Source organism: Rhagoletis pomonella, unplaced genomic scaffold (genome assembly GCF_013731165.1).
Source record: "Rhagoletis pomonella isolate Grant_MI unplaced genomic scaffold, Rhpom_1.0 Rhpom_scaffold_00003, whole genome shotgun sequence".
In the NCBI taxonomy this organism is placed as follows: domain Eukaryota; kingdom Metazoa; phylum Arthropoda; class Insecta; order Diptera; family Tephritidae; genus Rhagoletis; species Rhagoletis pomonella.
The window spans coordinates 13,740,494-13,765,351 of NW_023458557.1; the positions used below are offsets into that span (position 1 = coordinate 13,740,494).

General features: G+C 44.4%; 1 protein-coding gene across 2 annotated transcripts; it reads left to right on the plus strand.

Annotated features, from left to right (window-relative positions):
- Positions 1-250: 250 nt before the first annotated feature.
- Positions 251-9,637, plus strand: LOC118735033 (electroneutral sodium bicarbonate exchanger 1-like). 2 transcript variants are annotated; one of them, XR_004992499.1, is made up of 3 exons: positions 251-1,925; positions 2,005-2,235; positions 9,012-9,095. XR_004992499.1 is itself a non-coding variant. In XM_036464625.1 (2 exons), the coding sequence occupies exons 1-2, from the start codon at positions 2,185-2,187 to the stop codon at positions 9,375-9,377; spliced, it is 417 nt and encodes a 138-aa protein (XP_036320518.1). In that variant the 5' UTR covers positions 2,002-2,184; the 3' UTR covers positions 9,378-9,637. The 2 variants fall into 2 exon arrangements, 1 of the variants encoding a protein (XP_036320518.1); XM_036464625.1 differs by lacking the exon at positions 251-1,925 and having other exon boundaries at positions 2,002-2,235; positions 9,012-9,637.
- Positions 9,638-24,858: the final 15,221 nt, after the last annotated feature.

A 24,858-nucleotide genomic window follows, 5' to 3' on the forward strand; every position in this document is an offset into this window, starting at 1 on the left:
AGGCACCAGTGCAGAGGCGTCCTGTAGCAAGGCACGGGGCAAAAAAGGTACTTTCGCAAATGAAGATGTGTTAGATTTGTATGATTCATCTGCCGAATTAGATCGGCCGCAACACCGGTCCGGCAGTTCTCTTTACAGGCACACAGTAACAGCGAGATCAGGAAGCAGCCACCGTACCGAGGGCAGTCACCGCTCCAACAGTCGGCATCGCTCAAGCAGTCGGTGCCACTCTAAGAGTCGTCACCGCTCAAAGAGCCGGGAGCGCTCAAAGAGTCGTCACCGCTCAAAAAGCCGGGAGCGCTCAAAGAGTCGGCGCCGCTCTGACAGCGATAACCGGAAAGGGAGAGGTAGACACAGGTCTCCCAGCAGCAACGCCTCCGCTACTTCTGACGAGTCTGGTTGGCAGAAGCAGAGGAATAAGAAAAACCGCAGGGCCAAACCTCCTCCGATGCCTCTGCCAGGTCAGCCAGGGGCTCTGGACGACCGACACCGCGAAGGTTTGAGCGGCTCCGGGGTCAAGTGGTACCTTCGGTACCTGGAACAGGGCAAGCCCCCAGTTGAGGCCAGAGCCATGGCCAGCGTCAGAATGGAGGTTGAGAACGAGCGTAGCAGCAAAGGCAACAAACCCGCACCTGCCGATAGGTGGAAGAGCGGGCCCAATAAACAGGTACACTTACCCGCACCTGCTGCAAAGCAGAGAAGCGGGCCACAGCAACAACAGCAGCACAGACCCGCGCCCGCCGGATGGCGGAGAAGCGGGGAACCCCCTGGCCATAAAGGGGACGCAGTCAAGAGAGGGAGCAACCAAATCACTCCGCCTGAGACACCTAGCACCAAACGGCAGCGGGATCAGCCACGACTTCATGGCCTAAGAGCCTGGCTGGGCCGGCCGGGCAGGGACAGGTGCAGGAGAGCGCCACTCAGCAGCCCAGTTACTCGGAGACCCTCAAAGGCATCCGGGTAGCTGTGCTACCGTGTGAGTACCCTGCTGCTGCCTTGAGCCCGGAGGACCTAACCAGACTCCAAGATGCCATCATGGAGGAGGTATTCAAAGGTTGGTCGCACCCGCTGGTTTTCTGCGGGGTGTATTTCAGGTCCGGTATGCTTCTCGTTGATTGCAGGGACGAGAAGACAGCAACCTGGCTGGCTGAGAAGGCACCAGCACTTGAGGGCTGGAAGGTACCCGGGATGTGCACGAAGAGAGGGGACGATATCCCTCCGATGCACAACATCACGGTGTTCCTCCCAAGGAGCGCCGACAAATCCGCCGAGTTTGCGCTGGGGCTACTGAAAGCGCAGAACGAGGGTATCCACACTTCTGCGTGGAAAGTAGTGTCCAGCACCACTGAGGAAAACGGGCTCAGGCTGTTTCTAGGTATTGATGAGGAGTCCTACGTCAGTATTAAGAGGGCTGGCTTCAACCTAAACTACAGGTTCAGCTTCGTCACGGTAAGACCGTGGAGACAAAAGGCAACAGGCAGCAAGGAGTCGGAGGCGCAGGAGACTCAAATCGACGTGGTCGCCGGTTCCTCTGCTGCCCAGACGGCCGAGTCGACATCGGGCTTACCGGCGGAGCAGCCACCACCTGCAGAAACACCAGCTCCCGCAAGCACGCTCGGGCATACCGCTACCACCACCTCAGCGGAACACGTGCCCTCAACGCAGGAGCTGCTATCAGGTTTGGACTTGAGGCGACTAGAGCTTGATAAGTGGAACGAGAGCGAACTACAGCTCTCCGACCTGGACGAGCTCCACCTATGAATCCCCGACTCTTGGCAGTAGCCCAGGTCAACCTGCATCACGCGGTGGCTGCTTCGGCGGTCATCACCAGCAGGTTTGCCACGGATGGCCTGGGTATCCTACTGATCCAAGAGCCGTGGACCTACAGAGGCCAGGTGAGGGGCCTCAACCATAAAAGGAACAAGGTAATTTGGGACCTCTCCTGCGAGAGGCCCAGAGCGTGTGTAGTGCTTAAAGAAAATATTGATTACTTTTGCATTACAGAATTTTTAACACAGGACCTAGTCGCAGTGCAGACGTCGCTGACCATTTGCGATAGCAACGTAGAGGTGGTGTTCGCTGCGGCCTACTTTCCGGGGGACAGCAGCTATTCCCCACCACAAGAGGTACAGAGGTTAGTGGAGCACTGCAGGAGGAGACGGCTCCATCTTATAGTGGGGTGCGATGCGAACGCCCATAATGTTGAATGGTGCAGCACGGCCACAAATCGCAGAGGTGAGTGTCTCTTAGAGTACATTTTAAGCGAGGAACTTAGCATCCACAATGTTGGCCAAACACCGACATTTGTTACGAGGGCTAGGGAAGAAGTACTGGACGTTACGCTCAGCAACAGATTGGCTAGCCCTCTGGTCACCCAATGGAGGGTCTCGTCGGAACCTTCATTATCGGACCACAGGATTATCCAATTTGTGTTGGGAGCGGAGGCGAGAACAAACCAAGCAACTAGAAACCCCAGGAAAACTGACTGGGAACGATACAGCGAAAATTTAAAATCAAACTTGACTGTAATACAGTCCAAGAACAGGCACGTCGATCATATGAGGTTAGAGAGCACCGTTAACGAACTGAATGGCGCCATAATGGATGCCTTTCACTCCAGCTGCCCAGAGGCGAAACCAAAAGAGAAGGCTCAGCCCAGCTGGTGGTCTCGGGAGCTATCGGTGCTCAGAAAGCAGGTACGAAAACTTTTTAACAGGGCAAAGCGTACAGGGCTTTGGGCGGAGTATTCAGCCAGTTTAACTAAGTACAGTAAAGAGATCAGGAAAGCCAAACGGGGCAGCTTCAGGAAGTTCTGCGAGGACATCACATCGACTCCTGCAGCCGCGAGACTACATAAGGCCCTGGCGAGGGATCATACTGACACCAAACTAGCAATACTGCTAGCTAGTGGTACCTACTCAGGGAACGAAAAAGAGAGGGTGCTTGCCCTGCTCTCGGCCCACTTCCCGGATGCCACTCCGACCACGAGGGAGGTGCCATACCAAAGAACTAGGCCATCCCCTGCAGACTGGAAGCTGGCCAGAAGACTAATCACCCACCGATCGGTCTGCTGGGCTTTGGACTCCTTTGATCGGTACAAATCCCCTGGGGTGGATGGCATCTGTCCAGTGTTGCTGAAGCAAGGTAAGGAGTTCCTACTGCCACACCTCGTCAACATCATGCGGGCGAGCTTAGCGCTCGCCCATATCCCCGAGGCGTGGCAAAGAGCTCGGGTTATATTTATCCCGAAGATAGGTAAGAGAGATTACTCTCTCGCTAAGTCCTTCAGGCCGATAAGTCTTACCTCCTTTCTGCTAAAAGCAATGGAGAAGGTCATCGACCATGAAATTAGGAACAACACCCTTAAGGTAGCGCCTTTGCACCCCGACCAACATGCCTACAGAGTGGGCAGGTCCACGGACACTGCACTATACGCCCTGTCCACGGATATACAAGGTGCTCTTGAGTGTGGGGAGACAGTACTCTGTGCCTTCATCGACATTGAGGGGGCGTTTGACAACACCTCTCACGGTAGTGTCGACCGGGCGCTTGAAAAACGTAACGTACAGGCAACCATCCGTAGGTGGATAGTCAGGTTACTCAACACAAGGATAGCTGAAACCGACATCGGGGACGGCGTAGTACAGCTACAAACTACAAGAGGTTGCCCACAGGGAGGAGTTTTATCCCCTCTTCTGGGGAGCTTAGTCGTGGACGAACTTCTACAGATCCTCACTGATAATGGCATCCGTTGTCAAGGTTATGCGGATGACATTGTGATTATTGCCAGGGGGAAGTTCGTGAGCACTCTATGCGATATAGTTCAAAGGGGACTAAACCTTGCGAGAGGCTGGTGCTTGAGTATGGGCCTGAGCATCAACCCCTCCAAATCCGTTATCGTCCCCTTTTCTAGAAGAAGAACACTCCCAGGTATGAGGAACATCACTTTGAATGGTGTCGCCGTCAACGTCGCCACCGAAGTCAAGTACCTAGGACTAACACTAGATTCCAGGCTTCTGTGGAAGGCGCATGTCGACGCGACCACATGCAAAGCCACGAGGGCACTAATGGTTTGCAAACGTCTGGCCGGGAAGTCTTGGGGCTGCAGTCCCAAGATCCTAAGATGGATGTATACCATGATAGTTAGACCAATAGTTACTTATGGGGCAGTGGCGTGGGTATCGAGGACCACCCTCGCAACGGTGAGACAATCCCTCGCTAAGCTTCAACGTCTGGCGTGTGTATGCATTACGGGGGCAATGCGCACATGCCCGACGGTGGCGCTAGAGGTGATTCTGGAGCTCGAGCCACTGCACCTTACCATTGAACAGGCAGCAAGGCGAACTCTATTGAACTTCGCAAGAGAAGGCTTTGGTAAAGGTAAAATCCTACCATCGAGGTACAGGGACAAGCTAGGCTCGCAAATTCCATTAGCTCTGTTCCCCAGAGACGACAGGCCCAAACTAGTTAGCTTTGACAGAAGATTCAAAATAGCGCTTTGCACCAAGTCGACTTGGAGCACCTCTTCTTTGGAGAGGCAGATACAAGCGAGCTCAATGCAATGGTACACAGATGGCTCCAAAACTCCCGAAGGTATTGGGGCAGGCGTTCACGGGCCAAGGCTAAAGCTTTCGGTACCCATGGGCGTATACCCAAGCATCTTCCAAGCGGAAGTCTATGCCATAAGTCTGTGTGCAGAGATTAACCTGCGTAGGAACTATCGTAATGAAAGGATTTTGATCATGAGCGACAGCCAGGCAGCACTCAAGGCCCTATTATCATTTGAGGTCAAGTCCTCTCTGGTTCTTGAGTGTATTGATAAGCTCAACGCCCTGGCGGAGTACAACGACATCCAATTAACTTGGGTGCCAGGTCACGTAGGAGTTGTCGGCAATGAGGAAGCAGACCGACTAGCTAGGAAGGCAGCCGCCTCGTTGCCTATAGGGTCTGAGCCCTTCATAGCGGTTGGACCTAGTACAATCAAGGAAGAGCTCAGGAAGGAGAGGAACACAGTAAGGAATCAGCACTGGCGTAATACGGCAGGCCAACGCCAGGCTAAAAGCCTACTGGGAGGTTACAACCATACAAGGTATAGAGCAATTATAAACCTTCCCAAAGAAAGGGTAAGGATATTGACAGGCTTTCTGACGGGTCACTGCAGACTGAGAGGTCACCTGCACAGGTTGGGGATCTGGTCTAACGACCTATGTCGGTTCTGCGATGTGGCTGAGGAGACCCCTCTGCATCTGCTTCGCGAATGCGAGGCAGTTGCGAGAAGACGGGAGAGACACCTGGGCCAACTCTGGCCAAGCGATGAAGTCTTACAATCGCTAGCCCCCGGAGATCTCCTTAAATTTTTGGGTTCTCTGGGACTAGATGAGGTACTCTAAACAGTCGAGGGCACAATAGATCATTTGGTCGCAGTGCATACCTCTACTTAATCTATCTATCTAAGGTTGAAGACAGACTACGTGACTTAGCTTTCGCTAATGGTGAGGACACAACACAATATCACCATCCTAGAGAGTTGTAGGAGGCGTAATGAAAGCGGGCTTGAGACGATCGATGGAAACCTTGATTCTGTTTTCATTCACTTCGACGAAGTAGTATTTCGCATTTCGACTCAAGACTTTGTATAGTCCTCTGTAAGGCGCTGATAGAGACGGGCGGATGGAATCATTCCTGCTAAAAACATTGTCAGATGAATCCAATTTAGCATGAATGAAGATTTTCTTGAGGGTATGCCAAGCGGTGTATACTGGCTGTAGTTCGTTCATGATTTTGCGGAACTCCTTTACCATTTCTGCTTCTTTCATATTGTCCGGGTGTGCCACGAAAAAATCTGATGGTAGTCGTAGAGTGGCTCCACACACTAGTTCAGCAGGTGTACAGCCCAAATCAGCTTAAAGGCTGAGCGTATGGCACAAAATTGCACTTTTGAAGGAACGATGCCAACTCTCTATGAGTCCGTTCGGCTGTTGGTTGTAGGGTGTAATACGCAGGTGCGAAACGCAAACGCATTACATCAGCTCGCGGAATAACTTGCTCTCAAATTGGCGGCCGAGGTCTGACGTGATGTCAATAGTTGCGGTCCATCCGCCGAGGAGTGTTTTAGCAATTATTGCCGCTCTCATGTTGGGTGTCGGAAACGCATCTGGCCATCGTGTAAAGCGATCCTTCACCATCAAGCAATACCTGTTGCCATCCGACAGTAGGAATGGGCCCACAATGTCGATGCGCAGATGTCCGAAGCATTGTCGTGGGGGACTCAATACGGTGCAAAGTCGTGTCATGACGAGTAACTTTATTCCGTTGGCACTGAACGCAGGTTGTGGCAAACATCTTGCTATCGTGCTGAATTCCAGGCCATACAAATCGTTGCACCATCAGTTTAGCTGTAGCGCGCATTCCAGGGTGCGAAGGGTTGTGTGTTGCGTCAAGAAACTGATTACGACACTTCTTCATGACGAAAGGGCCTGTCGCGATGTCGCAAACAACCTTCTTGGAACTGAAATGCAGTATAAAACTTTTCAATTTAAGCGAATGGTAAATATTACCCTTTAAACACGAGTTCAACCATCATCGTTGATTTGGTCATCGGCAAGTTCATCGTAATTAATAGGTCAAGCCGTAAGAGAATATATGCTTGATAAAAGATCAGCGGCGACGTTCTCTTCGCTTTTCACATGTCGAATATCAGTTGTTATTTCTGAAATGAAGTCCAACTGTCTCACTTGCCGATCTCATACTTTATGTAAAGCTTGACGAAATACGATGGTGAGAATGTTACGGCCTTCTATCATGTAACGAAAGTGGCGGATCGCAAAGTACGTCGCCGCCGGCTCGAGACCGTATGTACTATACCGCACTTCGGTGAAAATTTTCGAAAAAATCCAAAGCATTGCTAAAAAACGTTTTAATTCCTTCGCCACGGCTGGAAACTTAAAACGCGTAATTACTTCGACGCGGCTTGGCAAGGGCCAAGTGCCATCTTTTGTGATGGAGTGTCCCAAAAACTTCAACTCGGATACTCCAAACTGTGACTTAGCTACGTTAATTGTCAGGTTGTAATTTTTTAAACGATTGAAATTCAAACGAACATCTCCCAACGGAATTCGATGCGATACAAATATTGTCTGGAACGTTTGTGCAGCATTTCGCAACCCAAACGTCATACAGGTAAACTCATATGACCCAAATGGAGTTATTATGGCGGTTTTGGCAATATCGTCCGGGTGAATCAGCACCTGGTGAAAAGCAGTTTGCAAATCAATTTTAGAGCACACTGTCTTTCCTTCTAAAAGGGTGGAAAAATCCTCTAAGATCGGTAATCGTTATAGCTTTTAGCGCTCTATAATCGCCGCAGAGTCTCCACGATCTATCGGATTTTCTTACTAAATGCAGGTCCAGTTGCTTGACGATGCACGGTTAATTCCCAGTTTAATAAGAGACTCAAATTCTTCTCGTGCAGCTACAAGTTGTTCCGCCGATAGACGTCGCGGCCGAGCATAGGTTGGTTGACCAGTCGTGTTGATTCGGTGAACAACGGATGTATTCGTTCGAATACCGATAGGTTTTGGGCACGTCATTTCAGAAAACTCTCTTCGAAAATCAGATAAGCTTTGCGCGGTGTTTATCATAGAAACATTTGATGTTTTTAAATGCGTTACCAAGCATTCAGGCTTTAGTAGCGTGGTACGGTCAATGACCCACCGTCCCTTAAGGTCGACAATTAGTCCGTGATGTCCTAGGAAATCTGCACCCAGTATAGCTTGTGATACGTCTGCTATAATAAAACTCCACAGAGACTCACGTCGCAGATTAAGATTAAAACTTAAAATAACTTTGCCATATGTATAAATACCACTGCACTGGAGCGTGACGATGATCTTGCACGATTTCGATTTTTAACATTGCCGTTGTCGATCAGCATGCCTACTCGTTTGGAAAGAGCGGCAATTTCGGTTCGCAGGCTAGAAATTCCATGTGACTGCGGAGCTTCAGTGCTAGCCTCCTTTAATGGGAAACACTCAGTTATAGAGAACGCGATTTTTACTTTTTCGACAATCGAAACGTTTTATGTGATGATTGCCGCTTGTGTGTAAGGCGGTAAGCGACTTACCAAGATATCGTGCAAGATGGGTTCACTAAGAGCTGGACCAGCGGTGCGGCGCAGTGAACAAAAGTAGGCTTCAATGTTATCATCTGAGATCGTAGGCAATGGAAGTCGTGGGAAGAATTCGAAGCGCGGCGACTTCAGGAGCGTTTCCTCCTTCTCTTACCATCAAGCTATCGTTGAGAGGTATTACGAAAAAACCAAAGGTCTTTTATTTACTTCAAGTTTTTGAATACAAATAGTCTTACAGACTACGTATAAATCTTAAACTATCTAGAAATTAACGTTAAAGTAAAACTAACGTACAAATAAAATGTAGCACACGAGCAATAAATGGCTATTGGTGTAGCTGGGAAAAGAATTGACATAGGTAGTTGATTAAAATGGTACAAGGTTGCATGAAATCACCATAATTGAAGACCGTACCTAATTCTGCACATGTACTATAATATTAAAGAATTCCGAACGACGAAGTATTCCGGAAGTGACATTGAATGCAATTTTATCTAGAAGGGAGGCGCAATCAATCGACTTATTTATGAGTTTAGCAAAAAGTTAGCGCGTTAAAAGGTCTCCTATTTTCGGGGTATCCAGGCTAATTAACAGGCACCGAGAATGATAAGAGTATAATAAGTTAAAAGGTCGAAGAGAAAACTGATGAAAACATTTTTGATCACGCTCTAAACGGTTGGAAAGAGAGGAAGCAATTTACATTTTTAACTTGATGAAGCCTTATCTGGCATATATACATATATGTAGGTATTTATATGTGTAGTTTATTCAAAATTCATACATGGGTAGGTATATACCAATGTAGCTATGTATGTATGTCTCTTAACATCTAAAATACCTCAGTTTCTTTTAACTTTTAAATAGTAAATTTCTTTCCTTACAGGTTCCCATCAAACGAGTCCATCTCTTCACAGCCATACAGCTAGCTTGCCTCATCATATTATGGCTGATAAAATCTTTCCCCCAAACATCCATTCTTTTCCCTTTGATGTTAGTTGTTATGATTGGGATTCGCAAAGTCTTAGACTTGTTGTTTACCCGCAGAGAGTTGGAAATACTGGATGATATTATACCTGAAATAAGTACATCGTCTATTATTAATGATACAAATCACCTGGATGCCGAAGTGGGATACCTGGAAAAACTTAAAAGGTGCTGTTGGGGGGAATCATCTGTAACTACACAACAAAAAGTAAATAAAAGCAGAAGCGAAAAAGAATTTGTAGCCGCAAAAAGCGTGCTAAAATAAATTCTATTTTAAACTTTTTAAAATAGAAAAGCGCACTGGGTGGTATCAAAAACCTGTTTATATACGAATTTTTTCACAGACACCTTACCTCATCATGTTACGGCTTATAAAATACTTCTCCCAGACATCCATTATCTTCCTTTGATGTTGGCCGTTCTAATTAATGTTTACTTGCAAATAATTAATAGTCTTGATTATATTATGCCTGAATTAAACAAATTACCTGCTTGACCTATGTACATAAATTAAATGCCGAACCGACAGACCTAATATATCAAACTTGTTGAGAATAAACGATTTTTTGCTAAATTTCTACATATAAGTAATAAAAAGGTTCAATATCTATTTAGGTTCGCAAATTTTGTTATTGAAAATTTTGGGAGTGACCCAGTGTTTTATACCCAAAACAGTGCCTCATACCGAAATGGCACGGATTTTACGCGACCAATGGCTGCTGTCTAGGAGATCTTAAATCGAACAAACCGTCGAACTTCATTACTCATAGTCCGTTCTTGGGACAACACAACAGCAAACAAAATACTTCTGCCGCGTCCACCCAGAAAAAATATTCATTGATACTAGCAAAAAAGAATATTATTCTAAGGAAATATTACCTTGAAATGTCTCCAATGACATGGCTGCCTTAATATGAGTAAACGATTTGACTCAGTTTAAGGAAAACACAATTCCTTAGTTTTTGGGAAAAATTTACTTGCCATTTCATCCCCCGTAAAAGGAATAAGTATGTCATTTTGCTCGTGGCGCTCAGACAGTGGCAGTGGCCGACAGAGCAAAACTCTGGAGTGCTAGCCGAGAAATGCAAGGTTCAAGTCCCAGAGCAGAAATTTTTCTTTTTAATATTTTTACTTTTTATATGTTTAATTGAAATTTTTTAAATTGTAATTAAAAAAATATATACGATTCATTTTGTATGGTATTTGAGTATTTAAGTTTTTCCATATAGGAAATTAATTTTACAATTTGTAATTTATATTTAAATTGAAATAACGACTTACCTTATTCTAACCACCTCCAACCGGACGCTAACCTGCGATCTCAGAACCAGAAGCAGTAGTCTTCACGCGACGCCACATCCGACATTTGCCAGGAAAGCACTTAACTTTGTCTTAACAGCACTGACAAAATTAAAAATTATTTAAGGAAATTATTACTTATATTGATGAAATTACTATTTATATTGAGTCAATTTACTTCCTCAAATTAATGACGCCCTATACCTGAATTAAGGAAAAACTTCCCAAATTTAATAAATTTTTTGTAGTAATAAGGAAAAAACAGTAAGGCTGACTTCCAAAACGTATCAATACAATGTTTGGAAACTGTTATACTGCGGTACTCAAACTGATTGGTTATGCAGAGTTATGACACATTGCAACCATATACATTGCATATTTTAAATATTCAATATAGCAATGAACAATTTTCCTGAATTTTACATTTCTAATACACCAATGCTAACCAATGACAAACAAAGCATCAACTTAGTTTCTGATGCGCTGATTGCTCTAGCGATGCGCTTCGATAACTTTTCGGCTGCGTTTTGGAACAGTATACATTGTCAATATTTTGTAGTTCGACGTTATGGAACCCTATACTATGTACGTATGCAAAGCAATTGACGTTTTGGAAGTCAGCCTAACTCTAAAATGAGGATACTTTTTTCTTGTTTTGAGCAAATGCTTTCTTCTGAGTATTGAATCAAAATAAATATATATATTTAAATATTTTGAGGACGTTAGACCCCTGGTTATATGCAATAAATGAAATATATGGAACCATCATAAAACATAGTTTCTAGAACCTACGCTCACAGCCTCTAGGGCTTAAAATAGAACACACTGGTACCCACTGTACAGCCCTTCCTTCACCTTAGTCAAGTGCAATTATTACCTTGACGTTTGGTTAGGTTAGATTTCGGTGGTTGCCACTACGTACAGTCCGGCAGAGAGTTGCTCTTAAGCTAGTAGGTTCATTTTTATGTGACTTTATCGAGCCCTTTGTTCCTTCTATTAGTTTCCGAGTTGGTAGAACCTCCGAGTTCCTTCAACGTAGCATTGAAGGTCTCGAATGTCCACTGAGTCGAGATCACTTAAACACTGTAATAGATATTTATTAAAAATAATATAACGTTACCTTGCCGAAGCGCAGCAGTGTCAGACATAGTGCTCTACAATTTCCACCTCCTCCTTGTTCCTGTATATACTCCCATTAGGTGTTTATACTTATCCAAATCTGCTTAGTAACGCAACATGTTGGGTCCTTCGCCCATTGTTCGTTCCCCACCTTGAAAGTTCGTCTGCCACGCATCTTCCAGGTATTCCACTTTGCCCGGGTACTCATACCACGGTAATGCGCTTCAAAGTCCTCCTACAGCCGCTTTTGGGAATTTTTTTATCCACTATATAGATTTAATCTCTGGTTGGCTGTCAGATGCTAACAGACTGTAGAGAAGGTGCGACGCTACTAAGCCATAGGGTGGCCACCTTTATACGCTGCAGTGGTCATGGAGCGGCATGCTCAGATTTAGTGAGTGTTGCAGTTAAATCCGCTACCAAACTTGTTGTCGATCTTTTAAAAATCTGTAAAAGCTCGCAGTAGACCCTCTTTTTTCCCCGAGTGTTGGACTCCCACCGAAAGGTGTTGGGTTACCCACTACAACACAAACTCCCACCTCCCGGGCAAAAACCCCGTATCTGGCACCGCAACTCTGCATGTCCTCAGATGCAGGAACATACTGCTAGAGCCTCAGGTCTTCTCTCTTGTAGGGGCATTTCACTCGGGTGTCTTAAGTAGACATCCGTCTTCTCATTTCTAGCGGAGTACGAATTTCACGCATCTGGCGACCGCTTCCCACTTGTCTACACTGGAGATCATTACCCCCCTTATGTTATTCGGAGTTGAGTCTCCGTCTATTTCTGCCAACATTCTGCGCGAAGCAAAGTAGTGCTCGCAGGTAAAGAATGTATGGTGCTCATTATCTTCGACATTTTCACATTAGCGAGAGAATGTTGATTTCACCCTGCCCATCCTATGATGGTATTCTCGGAAGTAATCATGACCTGTGAGGTTGAAATCGACTTCCTCGGGCCGTCGCTTCAACCATGTTTGAAGGTCTGTTATCAGGATGTGCGTCCACCTACCTTTTGTGCTCGAGTTCCAGTTTTGTTGCCACTGCTGGATTAGTTGCTCGCATGCCCTTGCCGCGGCAGCTACTCCGCCTATCTCGGCACTGAGATTGTAAATATTATTGAGCTCGAGAGCAAGAAGCTCAATTCGCATGACGCCAGAAATAACTAGAACAGCGTCCGCGTAGATTGTACGGTATGCAGAAGCAATGCGTAGTGCTCTACGTAATACCGAAGTCATTTGAATCCGTAATTTTTTGACTGCCAATGCGTCGGCACATATTTGTGCCCCGTACTGGAGCACCGACTGGACTGCTCTCATAAAAAGTTTCCTACGGCATGGATTTTGGTGACCCACATTCGCCATCAGCTGACTAAGGGCGACCGTGTTCTGTGCAGCTTTTTCACATAATCCATGCATGTTTTCCCAGAATGTGAGTTTATTGTCAAGCTTCACTCCTATGTACCTTGTAGACCTACAAGTTGTCACGAGCTGAGGTACGACCATCATGTTTATAATTGTTGGGATCCGTTTCTTTGTGAGCAGCACGGCCTTTGTTTTGGCTGTAGCCAATAGCATACCGTGACCGCTCATCCATCTTGAGCCAGCTGGGTGTTTCTTACTGTTTCTGTTATAACAGCGGCCACGTTGTCCGCGAAGGCGACAAGGAAGGCGCTCGCCGGTATTTTTGTGCGCAACACACTGTCATGGGTGGCGTTCCAGACGTCCGGGTCAAGTACGGACCCTTGTGCCGCTCCGGCGGGTATACGTTTCTTTCTCAGAACTTGCGTTGTGTCGTACAACAGACAACGGTCTCTGTCGCAGTCTCGGATCATATCTAACAAGCATGTTGGAACCTTTAATGACCGGTTCAATGCTTCCAGAATTTCCCATATTGCCGAGTTGAAGTCGTTCTTGACGTTCCGTGTACCGCCTCGACTATTTCACTAATTACTCTTATAGTTGAGTGTCCCTTCCTGAAGCCATGTTTTCGGGGTGAAAGGCTTTCCTCATTTTCTATGGCTTACATCAAGCGTATTTTGAGCAGACTCTCCATCATTTTGCCTGCTGTGTCTAGCAAGAAGGGTGACCGGAATTAGGAAGGAGAGTTTGGGTCCCCTTTGCACTTGGCTATAAGCACCAGCCTCGCCTATCCCATTATCTTGGGAAGACCCGGTCCCTAAGGCAGCTGTTGTACATGTTAAGCAGGAGATAAGGCTCGTTTTTGTTGCTAACCTGATTGTCTCCGCTGGTGTGCCGGAATCCTTGCCGGCTTTCATGCTTCGCAGAGCTAACTTCTGGTTGACTGCCGAAAAAAGTGGTACACCGGCTTTCTCCTCGACGAACAATGTATCTGCTCTTAGTGGGTGTGTGGGAAATATTACATACACTATATTCTTAGCTCAGACCTCATCCATAGCTTGCGATGGGTTTCGGAACTTTTTCATGACTATTTTTTATACCTGTCCCCAGTGATCACAATTCTTTTCGTTACATTACGCTGTCCAGCAGTTCCGGTTACTCTTCTGTATCTCGCCCAAGTGCTTCTTAGCGGTTTTGTAGGATGCTCATCTGCAGGTCTACGACGAGCGCGCGTTGCGAGTCTGCGCATTCTATGACAGGCCCTTCGTAGCTAGGCGATTCGGGCATTCCACCAGTATAACTGTTTTTTGCCAGATCGTGCTCTCCTCTGCGGCATTGAGGTTTTGCATGCCGTTGTACACAGCGCATGGTTTCTTCGACCAGCTTAGCTAGAGATTCCCTGTAGTGGATCTCTCCCGTTGTAGATTAAATGTCTTGGGAATCTGCTAGGAGTGATGTGTCGAACTTGCTAACTCGACCCTGGTACCGTGGTAACTTATGGTCGATGCCAGTCAGGTCTTCCATCCGTCAGCCTTTCGAAGAAAGCTTTCTGAAACCAGGGTTATGTTAGGGACCGAGTTACCAAGCCACGGCATTTAAAAATCAGTTAAAAATTTTTTGAAATATAAGGGGGGGGGGGAAGATGTAGGTGTTCTTATAACCGAACCACTTTTTGCCAAGTTTTAACGTATTATATTTGTTGTTATTGAACTTTTGTTATTTTTTTTGAATAAAAATATAGTTCATTCTTTAACAAAACCCGTGGAAATCCATGTTTCCAAATTTGAGGAGTCCACTTGCAAAGGCGCTATGTAATTTTTTTAGATTTTTAGTTTTTGGTGAGTAACGTACCAGTATTTAAAGTAGTTTCATGTCCACTAACAATACAGTGCAAAATCTTTCTATTTTCTGAAAAAATAGCATCAAATGTTAACTACTATTGCAAAAGTCGCTATAATACTTATTTATACACTCTCAAAAGTCTCCGTCTTCTCATGAACTTCGATCTTCATGGAAGAGCGAATGCGAAAAGCTAAAATAGCTATGTAAAAGTTACTGTTTCAAAACTCGCTATATTCAATTTTTATATATAAAATTTGCAAAAACTACCACACTGCGATATTGTTTTTTAATGTTATTAGGCTCTTGTTTATCCAAATTTTCAGATAATAAAGAGAAATATACAATTTGGATGTTACTTGTTGTTGTCGACGTTTTTTTTTAGCCATTTGAAACGTGTACTTTATTCTTCTAAAATTCATACTCAGAATTTAATTAAAAAACTCGAAATTTGTAGAATATTTTTTTTTTAATTGCATAAATTTTTAAGGCAGTGTCACTCGATTGGTACATTTGTACAGATTTGTAAATTTTTATATTGGGCTATCGGTAAAAAAAGGGAAAATTAATAGTGAAAAATTACTTTGATATCCTGATATATTTTAAACGTGAATGAATTTGAGATATTTTTTTTTTGCTCTAAAAAGTTTAAGAAGAAAAAAATTTGGATATATTTGATTTTTGTTTTTGTTTTTGCGAATACACTTTGATTAATATGAATTGAAATTTAAGTTTCTTTCTGGCATTACCATTTGTGGTTTAAGTCTCTGCGAATCGGTGTGGGTGTCGCAACGAAGGGGACGTGGATGCAAAGGGGGTATTGACTAGCTCAGGTAGACATGACTAAACTGTACACTCGGCGGACGATTGTCGGGCTAAGGGAACTCCGCGGAAAGTAGGAGTCACGGCGGATTTCATGGCTACTTTGGTGAATGGGGAGAGCCGACTCCACCTGACAGGACGTTGTTTTCTTTCATCTTTTCCATATAATTCTGATTGCTTCTTTCTTCATGCAACTTCTATGTGGGAGTCCCATACTCGCGGAAGGTAGTATAGAGACTTGCTCCAGTGAAAAAAGCATTTTCCCCTCCTACGAACAAAAAAATAAAAATAAAATAATAATAGTAATAAGGAGAGCTTAAACATATTAAGTAATCTCGCAGAACAGCGTTGGAAAAGGTCTACCGCTCCCGAGCGGCGGAAAGCTGGCTTTGTCTGCAAAAGAGGGTTCGACTCTACAGGCGAACCGGAAATGAAAACAGCGCAGAAAACCGCACCAAATAACCAGTGGATAACGGTTGAGGAGCGTAGAAAGGCCAAGCCAGGACCAGTAGCAGGTTAACCCCTGGCCAACAGAAGCGAAACGACCAGCCGGAAAAAGAAAAAAGCCTAAGAAAAAGAAGGCTTACCCTCGTCATTAAACTTGCTGAAGGAAAAACGTATGCAGAGGTGCTGGGAAGGATGCACTTAAAATCTATCTAAAATTTGTACCTTCTCTGTAAAAATTTGAGGTCTATGTTACGTAGCTTGACCATTGTCAATTAAATCTAATGCTTGCTATTGCATGCGCTCCACGTTTTCCGTTTTCAATCTCATAAATTCTTTATAATGAATTTTGCTAAAATTTCCAAACCAAAAGTTATCAAAACAAATTATATGGGACTGAGAAATATTAATTTCTAATTTTTAGTCCATTTATAAAAACGTGGCATATTAAAAAAGTTTTATTTTTATTTTATTTATTTCCTAGTATCTTCACATAGCCATGGTTAGGGTTTTAAGGCATTGCTTATTTTATCTGCTTAATCTTATCTGTAAACCAATTAAAAAATCAAATGTCTTCCTTGATTGCCTTTTTTTGCCTTATGTGCATGTTTGGCCTTTTTAATATTTATCTCTTCATAGAAGTTCCAATCGTGTGACTAAAAAAATATTGTCGTCCCATTTTTTTTTTTAGCTTGTACCAACAGCCCGTACAAGCATAAGCCTATTTGGCCGCCAAATACAGCGCATAGCTACGCGAAAATTCTGTACATCAGTGCCGATCAAACACGAGCTGACAAAGACAAACGATATATGTATGAGCGACGTGACTGCGCTGTACCACTTCTTACATACACAGCGATCTTATTGAACTTGCTAAATACCCTGTAGGATCTCGGAATAGACTTAGAGCACACCACAAACTAGACTGCAAGTGATTGTAACTAGTCCAAAGTTTGGTCCAACAACATGTAAAATTCTATTTACATTTAACATTGAATGTCCTAGGCTCGGACCAATTGTCCGCTTCTGCATTACATTGTAACCAATTTTGGGGGAAAAAAAAACAAAAATAAAACTTGCGCCAGCTGCGATTCGAACCGGAGTTCTCAGATTTTCTAAGCGGATACTCTCTCCGTTGCCAACGTCGCACATGAAAATTTGTTGACTAAGTGCCTACATATCAGCAAGTCGTTAATTGTACCCGTTGTCCGCTATTGCATGACATTGTAACCAGTTTTAGATCAAAACTCATACTTTATGCATTACATTCGGACCACTTTTAGTACAATTCACCTGTTTTACATTTATATATATATTTATATTTTTGGACTATCTTTGATCTAGATACAAAGCTACTATACCTACGACTATATTTTTCGAGCGATTGGACCAATCTTTCCTTCAGGGTACCTACATGTATGTATGTACATACATATGTACACATTTATAAACGACAGACAAAGCATCGCTTCACACTTATGTGCAGTATGTGGTTGACGCAACAAATTAAACATATCGTCACTAGAAACGAATAAAGGCGCGCTAGTGTTTCGACGGCGAAAAAAGACTTATAAAAAAATTTTACGAAAAAATGCGCTTAAGTAAAACTTCGGCGAATAAAGACGCCTAACCTAGTTGACGGCGAAAAAAGACGCGTAATCTTAGATTTATACTTGGCCAAGGACTGTCACTTCAGCACTATTCAAATATTAGCTCTGATCCAATACTTTTCGTGAAAAATCCTGTAAAACTGTCAAACAGCAAAATTACTCTCTGAAGTGAGAGTAAAAGGTGAGTAACAGCAAAAAGTACGGGAACAAAAAAAACATTTTTCCTGTGAAAACGTCAACCAGCGATTGCTTGACACTTTTCATGATTTTACCAGAAGAAAAAGTTCGGGTAAAATCTTGCAACTTCATTCTCTACACAACTCTCCAAAAGTCGCTCACATTTACAGGATTTTGGAGGATTTTGGAGTACGGGAACATTTTTCCTGCAACTTCCTGCAAGTTCGTGTAAAATCCTGTAAGTTCATGGAGTACTGGATCAGAGCTATTTTAACGCGTCTTTCTACGCCGTCAACTATGTTAAGAGTCTTTCTTCGCTGCAGTTTTTATTATGCGGCTTTTTTTCGCGGTCAACTTTTGAGCTCGCGCCTTTATTCGTGTCTAGAGACGATATGTATGTTTGTAAATATGAACATACACACATATGTATTCATGTATGTATGTACGTACGTGGATAATTTCCAAGAAAAAGTGTATATGGCAAGCAGTGTTGCCAAACATGGGCTTTTCCTACCTGGTAGATTTTTTTTTCCTTTTGGTAGGTTGGTAGGCTAGATTGGATTTTGGTAGGTTCCGCGATAATAATAGTTATATGTATTTTGAATTTGAAGCAAATCGGACCATAAATAAACTTTTTCGGAATAACTCCACTCCTGCTCCACCTACCGGAAAAACAAACAAAATGCGCACCTCCCCTTTGAAATACCTTTCAAACAAAAGAAGAATCATTCAAATCGGGTGAGAAACATAGGAGCAGTAGGGAGGAATATATTTATATGGGATTTCGTTAGCGTATTTATATATAGATAGTAGATGGTGAAACCAAAGCAGGCATTCATAGGCTTATACGGAAATTGGAATAACACGGTTCTGGACCCACCTATCGAGTACCTCTACCAAGTACCGAGTATTTTTTGTACTTCGATACGCGAGTACAAGTACTTCATGGGTATCGAGTATAAAGTGCAAGTAATTACTTGTTTGATAAATTTGGAAAAATCTACTGAAAATAGGTCTGTGTTGTAGTTTTTGGGAAAAAAACGATTCAAGATGTGAACCACTCGATTTTGCTAGATTGAAAACTAAAAGCGCGCACGAAAATGGAGAACAAAAGTCGTATCTAACTAGAGCAGGATATGAAGCCAACGTAAGATTTTCGGAAGCATCGTCTAGAATTCGTTTTGAAACAGAAAAACCAAAGACTAGTAAATGATTATCCTTCTCATTTCGTAACGTCTCCTGTTTCAGCACTTTCAAAGCAAGGTCATTTTCCGCTCTTCATAAGCCTTTCTCCACTGTATGTAAACGGTCATTGAACTAAAATCGAGTAGAATCGAGTATTCCCTAGCGATACTTCGTGTAGCATTGAGTATTCTCTTCGGTACTTTTAATGAGTGAGGCATCTTTATCCAGGAACGGATTAAGAAGAAGTATTTCACTCTTCGACTCAATGCATTCTTTAGCTTTCAGTTTTGCGATTTCTATTCCGTAATGCTGCTTCTGAGAAAGTTTTATCAGGCGAGTAGTCGTTGTTTTAATTTCATTAGATGAAATTAAGCAAGATTCCGACTTAAAAGAAGCTTTTGTCTTCGGAAGGGTTCTTTGAAAGAAACGCGATATATATGATATCAATCCTAAAGCCCTCGGTAAACTAGAAAACCGGTTAAGAATGTCATTGGTTTCGTCTGTCGATGTTGTTGCATGAACGTGCATCCTTTTTTCCTCAATACTTTGGTGAAGTCTGTCTCTTGTGTTGGCCATTCCCTATTTTCTTGAAGCCAAGAAGGTTTCTACCACCACAAGGAATTTTTTACCAACTCGTTTGCCAGTTTGCCCCTGCTTGCTAAATCTGCGGAATTTGTAGCTGAATCGACGTGAAGCCAGTTCATGTTCCGTACTTTGTCTATGATTACGAAGGTTGCCCATGAACATGGGGGCTTGCGTATCCATGCCAGAACAATCGCTGAATCAGGCCAAAGATGTATGTTCAAGTGACGTAATTCAAGAACCATCAGCTAATTGCAGCAATGTCCTGATTGCAAGATAAGGAGGACATTGCACGCCGAAAGTCACAGTCTTTAATTCATAGAGGCTGATGGGATCGTTTGGGCAAGGTCGGAAAACTATTCGTTGGTATTTGGTCTGATTCGAGTCTAACGCATTGAAAACTACACGCACCTTTGTTGACGTGCTTTCTGCTTTTAGCACAGAATGATGAGATAGATAATAGTTGTCTACGGAATCTGCTGACTGAACTGAATTTACTTTCGACATGTGGCCCATAGATTCATATTCCATGATTACTCTATTATACTCCTTTTACAACTCAGGATTTTTCTCTAATCGTTTTTCGTTTTTATAAAACTTGGAAAAAGCAATTTTCAGTGAAGGCCCAATGTGACTTTAGATGTGTTGGGTCACCGATTGGGAACCACTGCATCGTCAGCTATTTCACCTTTTTATTTAATTATTTCATTTCGTATGTTGGTCAAGGCCAACTTCGCATCAGTCATTCACCTCAATGCACAGTGGCCAATTTTTCGAAAAAGGTGGCCAAAAGTCGAAGCGTGGTACAATTGTAATCAAACCTTGTGTATTCGTCTTTATTTTGGTTGCTGGTTTTAAATTTCACCACATAATTTCGAAATTCAAAATGGCTGATCCATAATGGCTGCAGTGTACGCTTAAAATAATCAGATTTTTAGCAAACCTAAGATAGTTAAGTAAAAAAGGTCATGTTTTTGGCTTTTTTGTTATATAATGTGATGTAGCGGTTAGCAATATACGCTATCATTCCGCAGGGCCTGGGTTCAAGCCCAGTTTCTGACCAACATAAAAAAATAAGAAACAAACAAGTTTTTTGTAATAAAGTTGCCCTTTGGCAGGCAATGGCAAACCCCCGATTGTATTCAGACACGAAGAACAGCTTCTTATAAAAATAAGATCCCCGGTTCGGGTTCGTCGTAAAACTGTTGGGCCCTCCCCTTGGTGCGCCAACATCAAGGCGCACGCCACAAATCGGAAGAGAAGCTCGGACAAACACTAACGAGGTCTTAATGTTTGTTTCTAAAAATCTTGATGTTCAAATTTACACGGGAACTGCAGGATTTTGAATGAATCAATAAACAAGACATACATATTTGTTGGTACAGGATCATATTTTTAAGATAACAATTTTATACACCGTCAGACTCGCAGTCATCTGAAGTGTCCAAGCTCGTATCTATATTTACTGATGGCAACTCCGATCCACATTTACAACAGTTAATAATAATTTAATGGCATCTGGCGACAGTTTATGATTTGGTTTTGTTGGGTTTAAACGTAAACTTGAAATGACAGGGGCCGAGGATACAAGCAGCAGATATTTTTTAATATCCTTATTCCTTGACTCTTGGGTTTCTTCGAAAAGTTACCCAATTGGCAGGGTTGCCCATTCAATAATGAGAGGCCCATGGATGTGCACTCTAATATAGTAGTACTTTCTGACATCATTTAAATTCTAAAAACATCCAATCTTTAAACCATCAAAATCTTGGCAGAAATATTTTTTTACATACATAATTTAAATCCTTTAAACATACAAAAATTAAGAATCGCGTATAAAAACTGATGTCCAAACTACAGTGGCGGCTTGTGGCAGGTGGTTTTAACCAAGATGGACGGAAAAAACTTCAATATATATGAAAAATAAGATTAGACCGCCAATCTCGACCACTCTCGTACGCTCATTAGAGCCGGTTCTACGTACCAGAATGACTCGGGTTTTAGTCGGCCAAGGGCTGTTGTTTCGGCGATCTAACCCCGTTTAGGTCGGCGAAATCCATCAAACGTTGCTCGATCCTAGGGCTACACCTTCTCCGCACCCTTCTGCTCAGGGCTGGCATAGAGTCATACCCAGGGCCAGAAATCTACACCTGCTGCGTATACCAGAGACGACTGCATACAAACTCCACCTCGGTCAGGTGCAATGCCTGTGACGGGTGGAGTCACCTCCGTAACTGATCGGGCCTACGTACGCACCGGCAATGAACCACGTCGTGCGTGGCCCCATGCTGTGCGAACCGGACCGCCTCCACGGCAAACCACCACCCGCCTGGGCAGCACACAATAAACACACCCAAACCCCAACACAACACAACAATAGACACACAAACAAACACAATAGCACCCACACACCGCCGCCGGCAACTCCTAGTCCCTCCGACAATCTGCTCTGTTTGTCAGTCCAGAATATACCGTAACATGACATCAGTCAAGTGAAACTCTTGCCTCGGCTGGTGCCACTTTAGGGCGTGCTCAGGACTTCGCAACACGCGAGATTGGACGAGTGACTATGTGGGCCCGTGCTGTGCTGCCCCCTCGCATCCCGCCCCCGCGACGCCGCCAACCACCACCACAAGGCAGCACCCCCTTTTGCAGCACGTACAGCAGGGGGCCGGCAGGCAACACAACTCGTTAACACCACACATCACAATCGGTCCCCAAGGCACACAAAGGTGCTACAATTTAACTGTAACGGACTCCAGAGCAAGATCGAGGAGATAACTGTCTTTATGGGAAGGCATGGAATATTAATAGCTGCGGTCCAAGAGAGGAAGTTGCACGGCAATTCAACCCTGTTGATACAACGTGCACCGTCGAGATCGCGAGCGAGATAATGGTGGAGGTTTAGCGTTCATCGCGCACAAAACCGTGCAGTATCGTCTCATTGAACTAGACATCGACCGCAGGGATACCATCCTAAAATGTCAGGGTATTGCTATCCGGTCAGGCGATGTTGAGCTCAAAATATTTAACGTATACATACCCCCTGTCACCAGCTGCCCAGTAGGATATCACCCTGAAATAGGTGCGCTACTCAGAGGTGAAAACCGTATGGTAGTTGGTGACTTTAACGCGCACCACGATCTTTGACACTCAAGCCTGTCAAATGATCGTAGGGAATACATCTGGCTGAGCAGATAGACGATTCGACATTCTGCACAATGAACGACGACGCACCCACCAGGATTATGGGCAGCTGCTGCAGCTCGCCAGATCTAACAATTGTCTGCGCTGGTCTGATAAACAGCGTATCATGGCGACCTATGCTGACTCTAGCATCAGACCAACTGCCCATAGTCATCTCGATTGATAAACCTGCCGACTTTGCTTCCGTGTATCACCGGACTTATGTCAACTTTTCCAAGGTGACTGGAAAGGCTTCACGGATGTTACTGAGGGCGCCTTCACTGCCCTACCCATACCAACGGACGTCCATGTAGGTGACCGTAAGTTCCGCAGGGTTGTCACCGCTGCTGCATCTCGCTTCATCCCAGCAGGATGTATTAAGGATCCACGTCCGAATTTTCCTGCCGAAGCGGCTGTTCTAGCTGATGAGCGCGGCAACCTTCGTCAGGCCGATCCCGGAAATCCCCGTATTAGGGATCTCAATTCGGAGTTCAGCAACTTGTTAACGTACATAAGCAGAAGAAATGGGAAGAGCTTCTGAAGACCTGCAACTTCGCTTCTTGTGTGAGCAAGCTTTGGTCCACCGTGAGGTCGTTGTCCAACCCGACGAAGCGCGACGACAGAGTCGAGACAGACTTTGGTGACCACGCTTCGTCGGACCGGAGAGATGCGCGAGCTATTTTAGCCAGCAGTTCATTCTGTATCCTCCGGTGGATAAAGCCAAACTTCGAGTGACCAGAAGGCTGCACAAAATGCCAAAACCTAGTGCGCCTCTTGTTTTCACCGGCGGTGAGGTAAGGGTAGCCATCGGGAAGGCGAAAGCCTCCAAAGCCATTGGACCCGACGGAATATGCATGTTGATGCCGAAAAATTTGGGTCCTGCGGGAACAGCGTACCTAACGGAAGTCCTCAACCTGTCTATGGCCACTTTCGTCATTCCAGACATCTGGAAAAAGGGGAGAGTGGTCCCACTGCTCAAACAGGGGAAACCAGCCAACAAAGGAGAGTCTTATTGCGCGATAACCTTCCTTTCCCCGGTAGCGAAGACACTCGAGGCCCTGCTGCTCCCGTACTTTACGAACCACCTGCCCCCAGCGAAGCATCAACATGGGTTCCGTAAAGGGCATAGCACAACAACTGCACTTAACGCCATAAACACTCAGATAACTCGTGGCCTAAACTAAAAACGCACCTGTGAGAGAAGTATTCTAGTAGCGTTGGACCTGTCCAAGGCGTTCGACACTGTCAGTCATTCAACGCTACTAGAAGATATAGTCCCACAACTGCTCGCGGAAGAGCCCTCGCCACGGCACGCCAGGAGGCATCTTTACGAACTGACGGACGAAGTCCAGAGGTTTATCAAACAACCTCTGTACCCGTCAACGTACCGACAGGCGCTGAACGGCATTCACAGGGAATCAGTCTCAAGTTATGTAGACTCCCGCCCTGTGAATGCCGTTCTAGGCACACAACCACCGGACGTGGATGGGACAGAACTTTGTCTGCCTCGGGAGACCCGCACTACAATAGCCCAACTTCGCTCTGGCTATTGCAGCAGGCTCAACTCCTACTTGAGCAGAATCAACGATGATGTGCCCAACCAATGCCCGGCATACGGAGAGTCGCCACATGACTCCCGGCACCTCTTCCCCTGCCTTGAGAATCCCACTCAGCTAACGCCCCTGTCCCTATGGACAGCCCCTGTGTAATTAGCACACTTCCTGGGCCTCCCCCTATCTGAAATTGACGACAACGTTGATGGATGAACCGCCCCGAACGGGGCTTAGTAGCCGCTACAACAACAACAACAACAACCACTCTCGTAACTATTTTCCTAATCCATCATAATGAGTAAACAAAAAAAATCAATCCGGGAATATCTTTGTCTTACGTCAGTTTTTAAATGGCGTGACAATGAAAAAACATGTTTTACATACTCTAGATTACAATGTCCATGAGCGAATGCTTGAAAACTGTTATTTTTTTTTAAGATAATACCACGATTATAACAATGACGAATACTCTAATTTACGAAAAGTTTAGAGCGGATTGCTAGCAACAGTCACTTCGATCTCCTGTAACATTAAATGCCTTAAGAGAATCGACTTGTTGTCTCATAACGATAC